The sequence below is a fragment of the Bactrocera dorsalis genome, chromosome 4 (genome assembly GCF_023373825.1).
Source record: "Bactrocera dorsalis isolate Fly_Bdor chromosome 4, ASM2337382v1, whole genome shotgun sequence".
Lineage (NCBI taxonomy): Eukaryota > Metazoa > Arthropoda > Insecta > Diptera > Tephritidae > Bactrocera > Bactrocera dorsalis.
The window spans coordinates 42,345,154-42,359,456 of record NC_064306.1 but is presented as its reverse complement, the minus strand read 5'-3'; the positions used below and the strand labels follow the sequence as shown (position 1 = coordinate 42,359,456).

The following is a 14,303-nucleotide window of genomic DNA, read 5'->3' as shown; positions in this document are numbered from 1 at the left end:
TTAATTTCAAACTAGTTAGATGTGAGTCTAGAATATTATATTAATGAAATTTTCTTTAATATAAAATCCAATTTTTCCAACTTGTTTATGAAAAAATTCAACTTTGCCAAATTGTTTATAAAAAAAAAAAACTTTCCCAACTTATTAAAAAAACTTAATGAGCCTAAATTCCACTGGCACTTTTTATGAACTTCTAAATTTATAAACTAATTATAAAATTGAAAATTAAAAAAACTTCAGCAGAAGCTATAAAAATTATGGAGTCACCATTTATACAAACAAAAACGCGATTAAAAATTCCACACCTTTAACCCTAGCAACATTTTGGCAGCAGCAGCGAGAAGTGAATGTGAAAGTGTGGCACTAAATATAAAAGTCTAAATAAACACATTAGTCAGCGAACTTAAATCATGAATGAGCCATTACAAAATTTATAGCGAAAATGCATGAATGCACTTTATGAGTTCGGTATAAAACAAGGAAGACAGGCGACGCGACGACAACGATGCCACCGCATAGGAGCGAATAAGGTAGGCAACAAAAAAGTATATATGAAGTACGCATAAAAAATATATAAAGTATTTCGAAATAGAAAGTACTTGCATGTGCACTATCTACTATAATAGGATGCCCTGTAGGAAACTGTTTCACAAAATATGGTATCTGAGATACTATTTTGAATTTTTGTAATTCATAAAACATACATACATATACCGAAATGATCAAAGGAAATATTAATAACACTGGAAGAAGGAAATTTGACTCAAATTCTAAAATTACGACAAATGTGTGGGAGTGTGGACCTTGTGATCTCTAATTACATGCCACTACATATGTATACTTTAGAGTTCCTAACATATTATTGTTCCGAGCTCATTGTATGAGGGTTTGAATCCCATAGAAAATAAAATGATTACATCTCGTTGGTACCACTGTTGATATGGAAAATATACTTCGACTTATGAAGATCATGAAAATGTCTGCGAATAATGGAACGACATTCACCATTTATTTGGCGGCTTTAAAGTTACCTTCGACACCACCCAAAGTAGTTCACTTTATATACATAGCTATGAATGAATTTGAAAAGTTTTTCCTACAGACCAAGCCACACATGACATCCCATCCCTTCACGACTCACGCACAACAGGTGTCTAAAAATACCGGCGCATGTTTACATTTTTATCCGCCTTTTTTCATGAAGGCGTGAATGCGCTAACTCACCTGCACACTCTGTGTATTCTAAATAGAACTTGAACATTCAGTACGTACAGCGCAGTCAGACAGACAGACAGACAGACAGATAGACAGACAGACCCTCAGTTGGAAATGCGGCCAGTGTTTACCACATTCATGCCGACAACACTCGCGAACGTAAACATCTATTTTAAAACATTGGCATGAAAAAGTGTGGTATTAAATGAATTTGAACTGCATGTCCACGCAATTACTTAAGGAAAGTAGGCCAACTAAAAGAGTCAGGTGGCAGAGTTCAATACTTTGAAGTAAAAAATGGAAGTTGAACGTGTTGAGATCACCCAAATGTAAAAATGTAGATATTTCAGTTTGTGCATATCGCGAACGTGTCGGTATCAGCGGCACACAGTTGACATTTTGCTAAAGCGAGATATAAAGATTTTTCGACAAAATGTTTTAGGGTAACTGTAAATATATCTGATGTAGGTGTGTAGACTCGGACTGGTCCATTAAAACTGCGCGAGAATCCACAAAAATTTTGGGATTGGATTGCTACAATTTTATGTGTCGTTTGATCTCCATAGGTCAGTTAGTGTGTATTTGGCAGCTGTTTGTTCACGATGTCAAACTTTTTTGGCGGTTTTTATGTGTATATTGGGTTAATGGACTCATAGCGCGTTCTTTGATGCGGACTTTTTCAGTTTCGAAAACAGAAAAAAGTCACAAAGAGCCAATGCTAATAAATATAGTGGCTGTGCGACGCGTCTCGTTTCGTTTTTACCAAAAAGTCAATCACAATCATGCTAGAATGTAACTGATTCGTATATTTTGGCTACATACTCAAAACTTTAACTAAAATAGATTGAGTCGATCCATAACGAATACAGAGATCTCCTGCTATCTCTCTAATAACAACAAGATGTGTTCCAAGCACTGTTTCTTTAACTTTTTCACTGTTATAGTCATTAACAGAGGTGAATGGACGACTTGCATGAGGAGGTAAGTCAAATACTTGTGTTAGGTAAAAATAACCGTTGTCCTTTTTACAAAGCGAAGTTCTCTTCCGGGCTTAAGGCCACTAACTTTCGGTGGCAGGGAGTTGGAGGTGTCTAAAGAGGTCAGATTCCTTGGTTGATTAGACTCAACCTTACCGTGGAGTAGGCATATCAATTTAACACTGTCCAAAGCCACCAAGACACTCATGATATGCAGACGCCTACCCGCAGATCCTTGGGCTGCAAGCCAGGTATCATAAGGTGGCTGTATATGATCGTAAGGTCTATTGTTCCTTATGGATCGGTTGCTTGGGCATCCAAGGCAACGCAGTCTTCGGTAGGCCTTCAACTATCAAGGCTGCAAAGACTCGCTTGCGTCTGTGCTCAGAGGCAATGCGCCCTTGCCTAACCGAAGCACTTGAAGTCATGCTGTTGCTCATACCGCTGCATCTAATGATCAAACAAGTATTATTAAAAAATACTATGCTGCTCATGGCAACAGAAGGTTTTAGCAAAGGGAAGATAGTGTCGTCTCAACAAATAAGGACCTTGGGGAAAGACACACGACTGGACCTTGTTCCAAGGGGCTGATTTACGCTTTTAGTGGAGTAGTGTATGGAAAAGCTGAACCGCCTATCAGTGTGCAAACAGGTACACATAATATGGGTGCCGGGCATAAAGGGGTAGCCGGCAATGAACTGGAACTATCCTGCTCTGCAGCAGCGTTCAGGATGCTGAGGCCAGAACCATCGCCGAAACACACACTAATTGACGCATGGAGATTAAACTTCACACAAACATAAAAAAAGGTCGTGACAATCTAGGAAAGTTTGTTTATCGATTTAATTTTTTTATGTTTGATCTTAAGTGTATCAAAGGAAATGCTGTAATTGCAGGGAGAGAGAGGATTTCAATACTGGATAATTTTGCCTTTTTGGAGCTCAGAACTTTCAAGAATTCTTATCAGATTATATTCAATGTAAGTATGTTACATCTTTAATTAATTATTACCATTTCTCACACCATTATGTATACACAAGGATATCGCAACGAATCTGCATTTGTGGCTTCGCTAAACAACCACTTCTAAGCTCTTTGTCGAATTTAAGCTCTACAAGCCGCAAACTTATCTATAATTAGATAATTCGCCACATTTGTAGGCATGTACTCCAATATGGAAATAGATAGGTAAATTTGCAAAATCTCATCGGTTCTTTATTTGAAACGTTAGATTGGTTCATGACATTTACTTTTTGAAGATAATTTCATTTAAATGTTGACCGCGGCTGCGTCTTAGGTGGTCCATTCGGAAAGTCCAATTTTGGGCAACTTTTTCGAGCATTTCGGCCGGAATAGCCCGAATTTCTTCGGAAATGTTGTCTTCCAAAGTTGGAATAGTTGCTGGCTTATTTCTGTAGACTTTAGACTTGACGTAGCCCCACAAAAAATAGTCTAAAGGCGTTAAATCGCATGATCTTGGTGGCCAACTTACGGGTCCATTTCTTGAGATGAATTGTTGTCCGAAGTTTTCCCTCAAAATGGCCATAGAATCGCGAGCTGTGTGGCATGTAGCGCCATCTTGTTGAAACCACATGTCAACCAAGTTCAGTTCTTCCATTTTTGGCAACAAAAAGTTTGTTGTCTAGTACACGATCCAATTCAAAATAACATTGAAAACCGACAACAACAGCATCTTTGAAAAAATACGGTCCAATGATTCCACCAGCGTACAAACCACACCAAACAGTGCATTTTTTCGGGATGCATGGGCAGTTCTTGAACGGCTTCTGGTTGCTCTTCACCCCAAATGCGGCAATTTTGCTTATTTACGTAGCCATTCAACCAGAAATGAGCCTCATCGCTGAACAAAAATTTGTCGATAAAAAAGCGCGAAACACAGTTTGAAATACAATAGATTAATTTAACACACACTTTGCATAGACGAATTGACTAAAGAGGCGGGCCACATAGAAAGATGAGTGCTTTTGAAGTGGAGAAACGACGGCAGATGCTCACATCGTATGATGTTGGTATGTACATATGTATGTATAAGCTCTCGTTTTAATGTTTAAGCACAGGTCTATCGAAACGGCGTCATGCCACAAATTACAAGAAAATCGTGGACAATTGTTTGCCTTCACGGGGAGTGAAGCATAGGTAACTAACTATGCATATATGAATGTATGTATGTACTATATATAAGTATGCATATAATACCAGCGGATTGAATGAAGCATAAAATAGGCGGGCTGCTGCATGTTTGCTTCTGACGTACCGTCTCTAGATTGATAGCAGAGCCCCACTGCGGACAGCTCAGCCGAAATGAAGTGAGACTAGTGATGTTGCGCCAAGCAAATGGGTGATGGGCGATATGTAAAATGATGTTCCCGTCACAGCTTTAATGATTGAATGCACTGAATATGAATGTGGTTTACACGACGATCAAAAACGTTCGGAGCCGTGAGCAGAGTTGCTTGTAAAGCATGCAGTTGATGTGAAGGTACACCAAATGATGTGCATAATAAATAACATTTGTTAAACATTTTGCATTTTTTCAACATATGCCGTAGTATGTGAGAAAAGTTGTTAGTGTGAATTATGACTAACTTTCACTGATAGAAAAAAAAGAAAGTAGAAGTTGAACAAAAATGAAGTGCTTAATACAAAGTGAAGTGAAAGATTTGGAGGTTAGAAAGAAGAGATGCATTGAAATGAAATATTGTGCATTAAAAGTCAAAGAAATGTTCGACAATGGCAAAGAAATTTTTGAATTGTGCAGCCGAGTTGAAAACGTTTGTAAAGCTATAATAGAAAAGATGTGGAACTAATGAGAAAGTAAGGTAATAGCAAAAACTATGAATGTTTATGGTCTTATTAGCGCAGCTGCTATTGCTGAAGCTCGTAACTAAACATCATCCAATCATTGTAACCGGTTACATTACAGAATTGAAGATCTCGGCATATAGTATGTAGATATTATGTAAAAAAAAAACGCCTCGACCAATTTACTTTTCTCAATAATAATCTTCTGAGCTGGCAAGGAAAGGTACCATAGCCCGGCTAAAAGTACAATGGAATATCTGGGATCTGTTCATGCGCTGTCGCAAGATCCTTCTGGCTCAAGATCGATCGAAAAAGATCTAATGAGTTTTTTGCTTTCAGTAAGGCTAGCCTCTCCTTATCCTAATCCTTGGCCGGATAAAAATCCTGGTCCGTTCCGGTTAGTAGACCTGACTTCGCTTAGAATCTCCAATTGGCGACACATTGCGAAAAGAAGAAACGACTGGCGGGTGTTCTTTAGTATAGTTATAATGATCCGATTTAGTTAGTTCGATAACTTTTTTGGAATTTTCAGATATTAATGCCACTTCCATAGAGTTGGCAAAAAAAAAGGCACACTCGGTTTTCACAAGCTTCTCTGGACACGAATTTTTCACCAAGAAACTAGTTCGTCATAGACAGGAATAGGTAATAAGCGGATGAATAAGGGCCTCCCTTTCAACCTCCAGGAAGTTCTGACGAGTTACTATTGATGTGTGTGTCCTAGAGTTATCCTGTTGTAACACAATTCCTCTCTCCTATTGACGAAAGCTAGCCACTTCTTGGCGTTTGTTTCCTTCAGACGATTCAATTGCAGAAAGGACAGGTCTGAATTAAGAGTTTGCGGTTAGGGAACAGCTCATAGTAAATAAGTACCAGCCAATCCAACTAAACACCTTCCTTACCGTCAATCCTATAATGCATCTATTCGTGGATGGAATTCGGTCCAAAAGGTTTCTTTACTTTAACGCGTGTAGCACCCATACATCGATCTAGCCTTATTCAAATGGTTCTAAATGGTTTTTGTGCAATATTTAGCGCATTGGTAATCGAACCAGGACTTACATCACAATCAAATTTGACTATTTCCATTATTTTATCGATTTACAATCGACAATTGGCCTGCAAAAGCATAGTGCGTCCTTGACATCAAATTTATTTAATAAACAAAACTGAAATTATGCCTCATTGGCTATTACAATATCAGAACCATGAACACTATCCATCTCTGACGAGTCCTCAAACAATACTGAGTCAAGGAATCAAAAAACTATCTGAGAAGTTTTTTAGTATGAAATCTTATCATTCTAACGCCATCTCTCTGGCATGATACAAGGTAAGATACAGATTACTAAAACTGTCTATTGGAAAAACAATGGATTTTTTTTTTACTGGAACTACTATAGCCTCCCTCAACAAAAAAAAACTGGTAATACTTTGATATTTATTGTCTTAGATTTGGAATTATGTTAATTACTTTTAGACTATATATGTTATATGTATGTATAATAAACTGTTCAAATATTCAGTCAGTATACTGCTTCGGAAGTATTAATCCTAATAATCGAGTTCTTACTGTATATATAAGCGTAATTTTACAACCTCACAATTACATTAATATTTACTTACTTTTACTCTCTGCATTTGTGGAGCCTAAAGCAGCTACCAGCAGCAGGACGGCCAGCATATGTCTTAGCCGACCCATCCTGGATGTGTCTGATGTGTGGGTTAGGTATGTGCCTATAGACGTTGCTCCCGCACGCAATACGAGCAGGATGCCGTTGATGTTCCTTGTTGGTAGTTGTGGTTATTATTTATTCGCTCGCCTTCGGGAGAAGAGAGCAGTATGTCTGGAATGTTCAGTCTATGCAAATATGTTACACAGACATTTGTATATTAGTATGTTGCTATATGTACGCTACACAAATGTATGTACGGGGATACGTGCACAAATGTACTCGTATTATATGAATCTAATTCAATCCGTCTAAGTGCTCCGTGCACGAACTAAATGAGTATCCTTGGGAATAACTGTACACTTATGCAATTTTAATAAATTTGTAAATTAAACCTAAATTGAAATTCAAAATAAAAAAAAAAACAGATATATTATAAATGAAGTGAGGAGATGCAATTCACTTAAGCACAAAACACTAAAACACTAAAGCACACAGTCGGTTATATAAGTTTGTATGTCGTAAGCTTCGCACGCGAGCTGGAATGAGAAGAGCAAAAAGAAAAACATTTTAATAGAATTTAGTTTGTAAGTTATGGCAATTTCTACTAAGCTTGATTAAAAATAGCTCTCGATTTGAAATTACAGTGGCATTTCAATAATTTACGATAAATACGGTATGAATATTCTCATATAAAGAGAATATATGTATGTACATATATAATGATCATTATATTGCTTAACAGAAACTTAAGCTTAATGGAGTTGGTCACTATACTAAATTGAAAAGCCCGATAAGACTTGTTGATGCTGTAATGTCTTGTTGGTGGCTTGAATTACTCGTATTATTTAAATATTTTGTTCAAATAGACGACTAATAGAGCTATTAGTTCAATAGTTATTAATTCGAAAAATTTCAATATCGTTTCAAACATTATACAAACCCTGATTCGTAATTCTAAAATATACAAACACAACAGAAAAGCGGTTTAAATGCGTTATTGAGGAAACAGATAAATTTTCGTACACTGTTGGCAACACAATTTTATCAATTCTGGAATTAGTTCTCAGAACACTTCGACGTATTTTTGAACGTTAACCTGATTTTCATTAAAATTATGGAGGGAACACTTCTCAAACCTGCTGAATGACAGTGAAAGCATAACACCGGGAGATGGTAAATTCTTGCTAAAGTGCTGAACACAGAATATACAATCATTGTCCTCAACAATCGTGGCGTTAGTTTTGCTTTTTCCAGACTCGATAAGAAAACGAAGCAAATGGGTGTGGTAATGAACGAAGGCAGGACGAAATATCTCCCGTCATCAAACATACAGTCGTCACACTCGCGACTTGGCTCCCATGTCATTATTGACAGTCATAACTTCGAAGTCCTAGATAATTTCGTCTATCTTGGAACCAGCATTAACACCAACAACAACATCAACCTCGAAATCCAATAATTCCCCCCGCGGGTAAAAGTAGGAGAAGATTCCAAGTGTAGACAATACTTGGAATCTCCAATTGGCACCAAACAGAGAGAGAGTTGAACTTACTTTGTCGCCTATCATTTTCAAAACCTATGTGCCTTTACACAGTACCGACCGGCCTACAGTGTAATGAAGACTTTACTGAATCCACCTACAACAAAAGACAAGCCTCCATGCAATTACTGCGAAAGCAAAATAGCTAAGTGGGTAAGTAGTTATGGAATTATGCAAGAAAAGCTGCGAATGCCTGTTTACAAATAAAAATCGAGGCATAGAAAAGCGATGGCAATTCAAAAGGAGAAAAAATCTAGAAAAGAAATGTATTGGAACAAAAGCGCCTATTAATAGACAACAAAGTCAACTAAGAAAGAAAACGAAAGCGAAAATGACAAGCAAAACGAAAAGTAGAATGCAAATCGGTATATGTAAATAAAGAGTTCGAGCGCAGAATGTGAGAAAATTTTACATGTTAATTCAATTAGCAGTCAAGAAATAAAATTAGGAGCAAAAAGGTTAGACAAAACTGAGCGCTGAAAGTAAAGGGTTTCGCAAGCATGCGCTTTGAAAGCTACGCTGTGAAACCTCGGTCAAACAATGTGCCCAAACACGCACAGAAACGAATCAGAACGGCAGCAAAGACCTACTACTTATTCTGGGCACATCAATTAGATTAACTTTCGAGATGGAAAAATTGAAAATGTGACAAAGAAAATAATGAAAATTACTTTTCAATAATTTGTGAAGTAAAACTAAATTCAGTGAAAATTATTTGCTGTCGCTAGTGATTTCAAGTTAGACAGTCTGAGGCAAAGTGTGTTTATGTGTAGAACAAGCCAGTAACAAAGGGTCTAATATAAAGAGCGTGGCACGTTAAAGTAAGTGTGGATTAAACCAACTCTTGTTGTTATATAAAAGTATTTAATTACCTGTCTATCAACTACAGTTCAAATTGCCAACATGGATTTTAAAAATTTGTGCCAGAACATCGACGTTAGCAGCCTACGAGGTATGTATAGTAGTGAATTAGTTGTGAAACATGGCATGTTGCATGCATTCTGGGCTGCATTTCTCAGCGCGCTTGTGGGTCGAGCTTAGCATTCAATGCCAACCACTGAAAATCGATATTTCAATGCAATTTTTTCGCAAACGTCAGCCATTTGTTGCGATTCCGCCTACACGCGCGCCCACTCAGCCCCAACCGCTGCCACTTAATCACAAATCCGTCAATTAATTTATTTAGCCACACATCAATTCTCTTTCACATTGCGTTTCAGCACGAATTCCCTCATTGCCGGCAATGCCAGCAATGCCACAAATTAAGTTGCCAAAGTCATTACCGAAATTGCGCTCACGTCGCATATTTGGACGCTCGCGTGAGGATCTCAGTCGCAACAAAGGTTCGACAAAGGAGCAACAACGTCAACAGTCCATACGGCAGCAGCCGACACAGCCGCCTATACCGCCTGCTGATTTTATAAATCACTCACCGCGTCACATATCGACCGTTTCATCGCTGATGCATCAGCAACAACAGCAACAGCGCGGTGACTCGCAACGTGGCACCTACCGAAGTGCCTGTAGTGTGGACGACGACTATCCGTCACCAAGGCAATTTCAAGCGGCAGGTCGTATATCGCGGCCCATAAGTCCAATACATACGTCTGGAAATGATGGCGAGAGTGAGCATGTTGAACCGACTGTTGCCAAACTGTCGCTGGCGGAAAAGCTGCAGAAAGGTTATAAGGACATCAGTGAATTCCGCCTGAGTCACATTTTTGCGAAGAAGACAGTGGTGCGTAAGGATATCATACTGGTGGATCAGTATGTGGAGCATTACAATGAGGAACGTGAACGTGAGCAGGCCGAGCAAGAACGCCGTGATCGTAAGATTGCCGATAATTATCGTTTTAACTTCAAGCTTTCGCGACAAGACACCGATAATAGCAAACGTAGCGTTAGCTCTGAGGAGTCGCATAAGCAGGTGGACAACAGACATGCCAAAAACATGCATGAACAAAGCGAAGATGAGAGTGGCATGGAAGCTACACCACCACCACGCAAACCAGGCGTCGCTTCGACACGTTTCGCCAGGGTGCGTAATCCACCGCTGGAGCAGTATATAACTGATGAGAGTAATAACGAGTTGGACGAAGACGATGAGGTACCAGCACCGATAGCAGTAAAGCAGAAATCAAAGATTGTACAAAGTTCACCAGAAAGCATGTCCAAAGGAGCAGTGAATAGAAACGCGCTCTCGAAATTGCGCAATATGAGCCAAAGCAGCGAGGAAACACCAGAGAAATTAGGTGAACGAAAACGGCGGCGTGCACCTTTATCACCACAGCAGTCCGAGGAAAAGCAAGAAGTGCCAGCCGCTACAGTGAATGAGAATAATCCGCTTAGCGTCATTAAACAGAATATCAAACGTTTTTCGAAATCAATAAGGCGCGCGCAAGAACCCGAAACGAGCGCTACGAACGCAAATACGGCAGAAGACACGGATGGCGATGGCACGCCTAAGAAAGAGACAAAACAAATCAGTCGCACTGAAAAATTGGCAGCTCGTTTACGCAAATTTGCTTCACATGAAGCCTCTACAGAAAATCTCGACGAGGCGACACCTAAGAAAACTGAAGAACAACGTTCACCCATACGCACTGTCATAACCAATAAATTGCAAAATTGGAAGAAGAGCTTTAAGCGTAGACCAACTGAAAGTGAGGCGCAAACTGGTGATGAAACTTCCCCTGAACGTAACGCTGAGAAAGGAGAAAAACGCACGGACAATCTCATGAAGAAGCTGCGTAATATACGACAACAGAAGCGTGCACATTCCGCAGATGATCTGGATGGCACTGAAGAGGATGAGGCACACAATACGCCCACAGGCACGCCAAAAGATGCTAACCCACGTAAGACGGTCAACTTTGAAAAGCGTTTTGAACAGGCGCGTCAACGTACTCTGAAAAAGATGAATGAGAAGATGCAACAGATTAAGTTCTTTCACAAGTCGCAGGAAAATCTCGACAAAGAATGTAGTGCAACCACAAAAGAGGCTAGCAAACACGACGAAGTGGACGCTGAAGAAGAATCGGAAGATGAGCGTACCGGCTATGTACGACCACATACTGCTGCCAGGCGTGCTGCAGCCCGTAATACGCCAAGCGACTCCGAAGATGAGCAACAGCAAACTGGAAGAGAGCGTATTAATGCTGAGAAGCTCACGCAAAGTGAATATGAATTCGACGATGAAGATATGCAACATACGCGTACTCTTTGGACTACCAAAAATTTACTCAACGACTCACTGGATTCCGAAACCGATGTCGCGTTTCCACGCGTACTCATACACCAAGATAATTCAGACCAATTTGAATCGACACTTATAATAGCAGTGACACGTCCCGCACCATCAAAACCCTCCACACCTATTATAGAGGAAATACACGATGATGCACCGAAATTTAAGCCGCCAAGGCGTAGTCGTTCACCAAGTCCAGGCAGCGGCCGCGCCGAATGGATACCAAACAATGAAATCATATCTAACTTCCTAGAGATAACTCCACCGAGTCAACGACGCCTATCCGCTGAAGCCATATTGCCGGCGCCACGGGGTCACACACGCAAAATGTCTATGGACTCCAATTCCGATTCTGATTCTTGGATACCCGAGAATGCACGCAACAAAAAAACCAGTCTGCCAAGCAAGGAAGACTCTATGGAAACCGCTACAGGGGTAACACTCAATAGTATCGATGAGAACGAAGAACCGTGGAAAGTACACCAGCATGCGTATTGCGAGGAGAAACTCTACAAAGCGAAGAGCATCGACATATTCGAAGCCAGCGTTCGGAAAGGTGGTGCAAAAGCGGCTTTCGACGATTTTGAAGAGGAATTGCGGGATGAACCAATACTGCGAGTACCACAAAAGCATATCGATTCCTCATTTGAGAAAGACAGTAGTGAAGAGCCGTTTGCTGCAGATGATGACAACTCATCGCGAGTAACAAAAATTTCTGTGAGTGTCATACGCGAAGAATGTGAGGAGATAAAAGAGTGCGAAAATAACAAAGAGAATATTAAGTTACTGCAAGGTTCACCTAAAAGTGATGATCTCAAGGCTCATTTAGACAAACCTGAGCGCAAAATTGTACATAACAAGGACGAAAATTCCGACAAGGATGAAGATGAGGACGATGACAGACCACCGTCGGCTGCGCCCTCACCACCTCCTTCAGTATCACCACCACCGCCACCGTTGCCGTTAAGAAAACCAATTCTCTTACCATCCAAATCAATGGAGGAATCACCGCCTATACCGACTATGAAACCACCAATGCCACCTACTAAGCCACCACCACGCATACCCGATCGTACGCCATCGATGACACGGATCGCCAAACCGCTAGTAAAGACGTCATCCTTGCGTTTGGCCTACAACGAACAAGTTAAACCTTCAGACGTTGGTAAGGTCAACAAGCTCATCTCGCGCTTCGAGACACCACAATCGAATGTGTCACAGCGACCACGCGTTATACGCAGACGTCTGACGCGTGACGAGTCCGAAGAATACACTGACGATGAAGATGATTTAGAAGAGGACGAAGATGGTGAACAAGAAACGGATGCAATGAATGCGAACTCCGAGCGTGATGTCACACCAACACCAACGAATACACCACGCATGTACTCTTTAGAGTCAGATACAGAGAGTTTGTCTACAGTTGCAACAAAAGTGAACACTACAAAGCGAACAACCGTCAAGATAGAAGAAAATGTTACAATAACACAACGTGGCAATGGGTCCAATGGCAATGCATCGAAAGTCTATAGTGATTTGCCACGAATAACTTTAAATTTCGACAACAATTCTAATTTGAATTTGAGTTGTGCAAGCTCGGAATATGGTTCACCGCTGGAGTATCCCTCAAGTTTGATCGGTTCCACCGAGACCACACCTATACCAGAGCGCAGACCGCAAGAAGTGCAAAATTTGAGAAGTGCCGAACGCAATCGACGTTCAATGACGCGAGACGATGACAAATTCTTATCCTTCGATAGTGATGATGGTGAGTATGGCATTTTTTTAGTGTATATTCGAAACTAATTTTACGCTTTCTTTTCAGAAAACAGTTACTATTCGATAAGTTCGACTGGCAGCAGCCGCTATGTTGTGGAGATTTGAGTTTAATGAAGATGCTTATTATTAAATTATATTATAAAAGTGTTGTGCAGTCAGTTGTATAGTTAAATGTACTTATATTCTTTAAAGTAACAAATATAAATCCGCCAGGGAGTCACAGGTCTACATTTACTTACTTATTTTTAAGTGAATTAAAATTGACTGAAAAAGAAATTTGCAAAGGGAGTGTTGAGTTTTCAAAAACTTCGCTAATCTGTATTGCACGAAGGGTTAATGAGGGAGCTTTTCTTTTACGAGTATGACAATCCTTTTTTGAGGTTGCTTGAGTCAGACGATCAATAAAACAATGGCGTTGGAAGTAGGGTAGGTAAGAGTGCAGTCCCTTCCGACTTAATTAGAGCTAGATGCGACATTTACGATAGTATATCATCGTAAGACCTTTATATCCTGATATCAAGCTTTATTGTTGTGTTCAAACAATTAGTATAAAGTTTTTTAAGGTTTGTGGTTTGGTTTTCAATGGCTGGTCTGTGATGGTGATGGGTACTCACAGAGGAAGTGTTGAGCCGTTTTCTTTTCTCCCTTCGAGTTTGCAGCCGCGGCAGCTGTTGGACATTTCCATTTCTAACGCATGTTATCTAACTAAACAGTGCTCCGTTATGGTAGCTGTAAGTCTGTACATAGTTTTCTTGGACCTATGTAACAAGTCCTTAGTTTTAAACTTGTCATATTTCGGTCATATCTATTTCACTGAGTTGTAACTATTATAAATTTTAGTCAGAGCTACTTGTTCAATTTGTGTATTGATCTCCGTGTTGAACCCCGGAGAGACGAGTTGGCTAAGTGAGGACAAGCTAAGGACTTAGCCAACACGTCTGCTTTTTCGTTGCTGCAATGAGCTTATGTAAAGCCTTTCTACATCTTTTTACTAAGTTGTACAGTAGAACTCTCCTCACGCTTTTTACACCTCAGATACTTCCGCT

General features: G+C 39.9%; 2 protein-coding genes across 6 annotated transcripts in view; one reads left to right on the top strand and one right to left on the bottom strand.

Annotated features, from left to right (window-relative positions):
• Nucleotides 1-14,303, bottom strand: part of LOC105224129 (neuroglian) — a 137,286-nt gene that overhangs the window by 87,937 nt on the left and 35,046 nt on the right. For all 5 annotated transcript variants that reach the window (XR_007422719.1, XR_007422720.1, XM_049456133.1 and 2 more), the window contains exon 2: nt 6,642-7,083. Coding sequence is in view for 3 of the 5 variants with exons in the window: in XM_049456133.1 (XP_049312090.1) it covers nt 6,642-6,717 (76 nt within the window). In the remaining 2 variants the exon portion in view is untranslated. The remainder of the gene's footprint in view (nt 1-6,641; nt 7,084-14,303) is intronic.
• LOC105224128 (protein PIP82) lies at nt 8,750-13,493 on the top strand. Its single transcript, XM_011202116.4, has 4 exons — nt 8,750-9,052; nt 9,121-9,183; nt 9,452-13,246; nt 13,304-13,493. The coding sequence occupies exons 2-4, from the start codon at nt 9,135-9,137 to the stop codon at nt 13,360-13,362; spliced, it is 3,903 nt and encodes a 1,300-aa protein (XP_011200418.2). The 5' UTR covers nt 8,750-9,052; nt 9,121-9,134; the 3' UTR covers nt 13,363-13,493.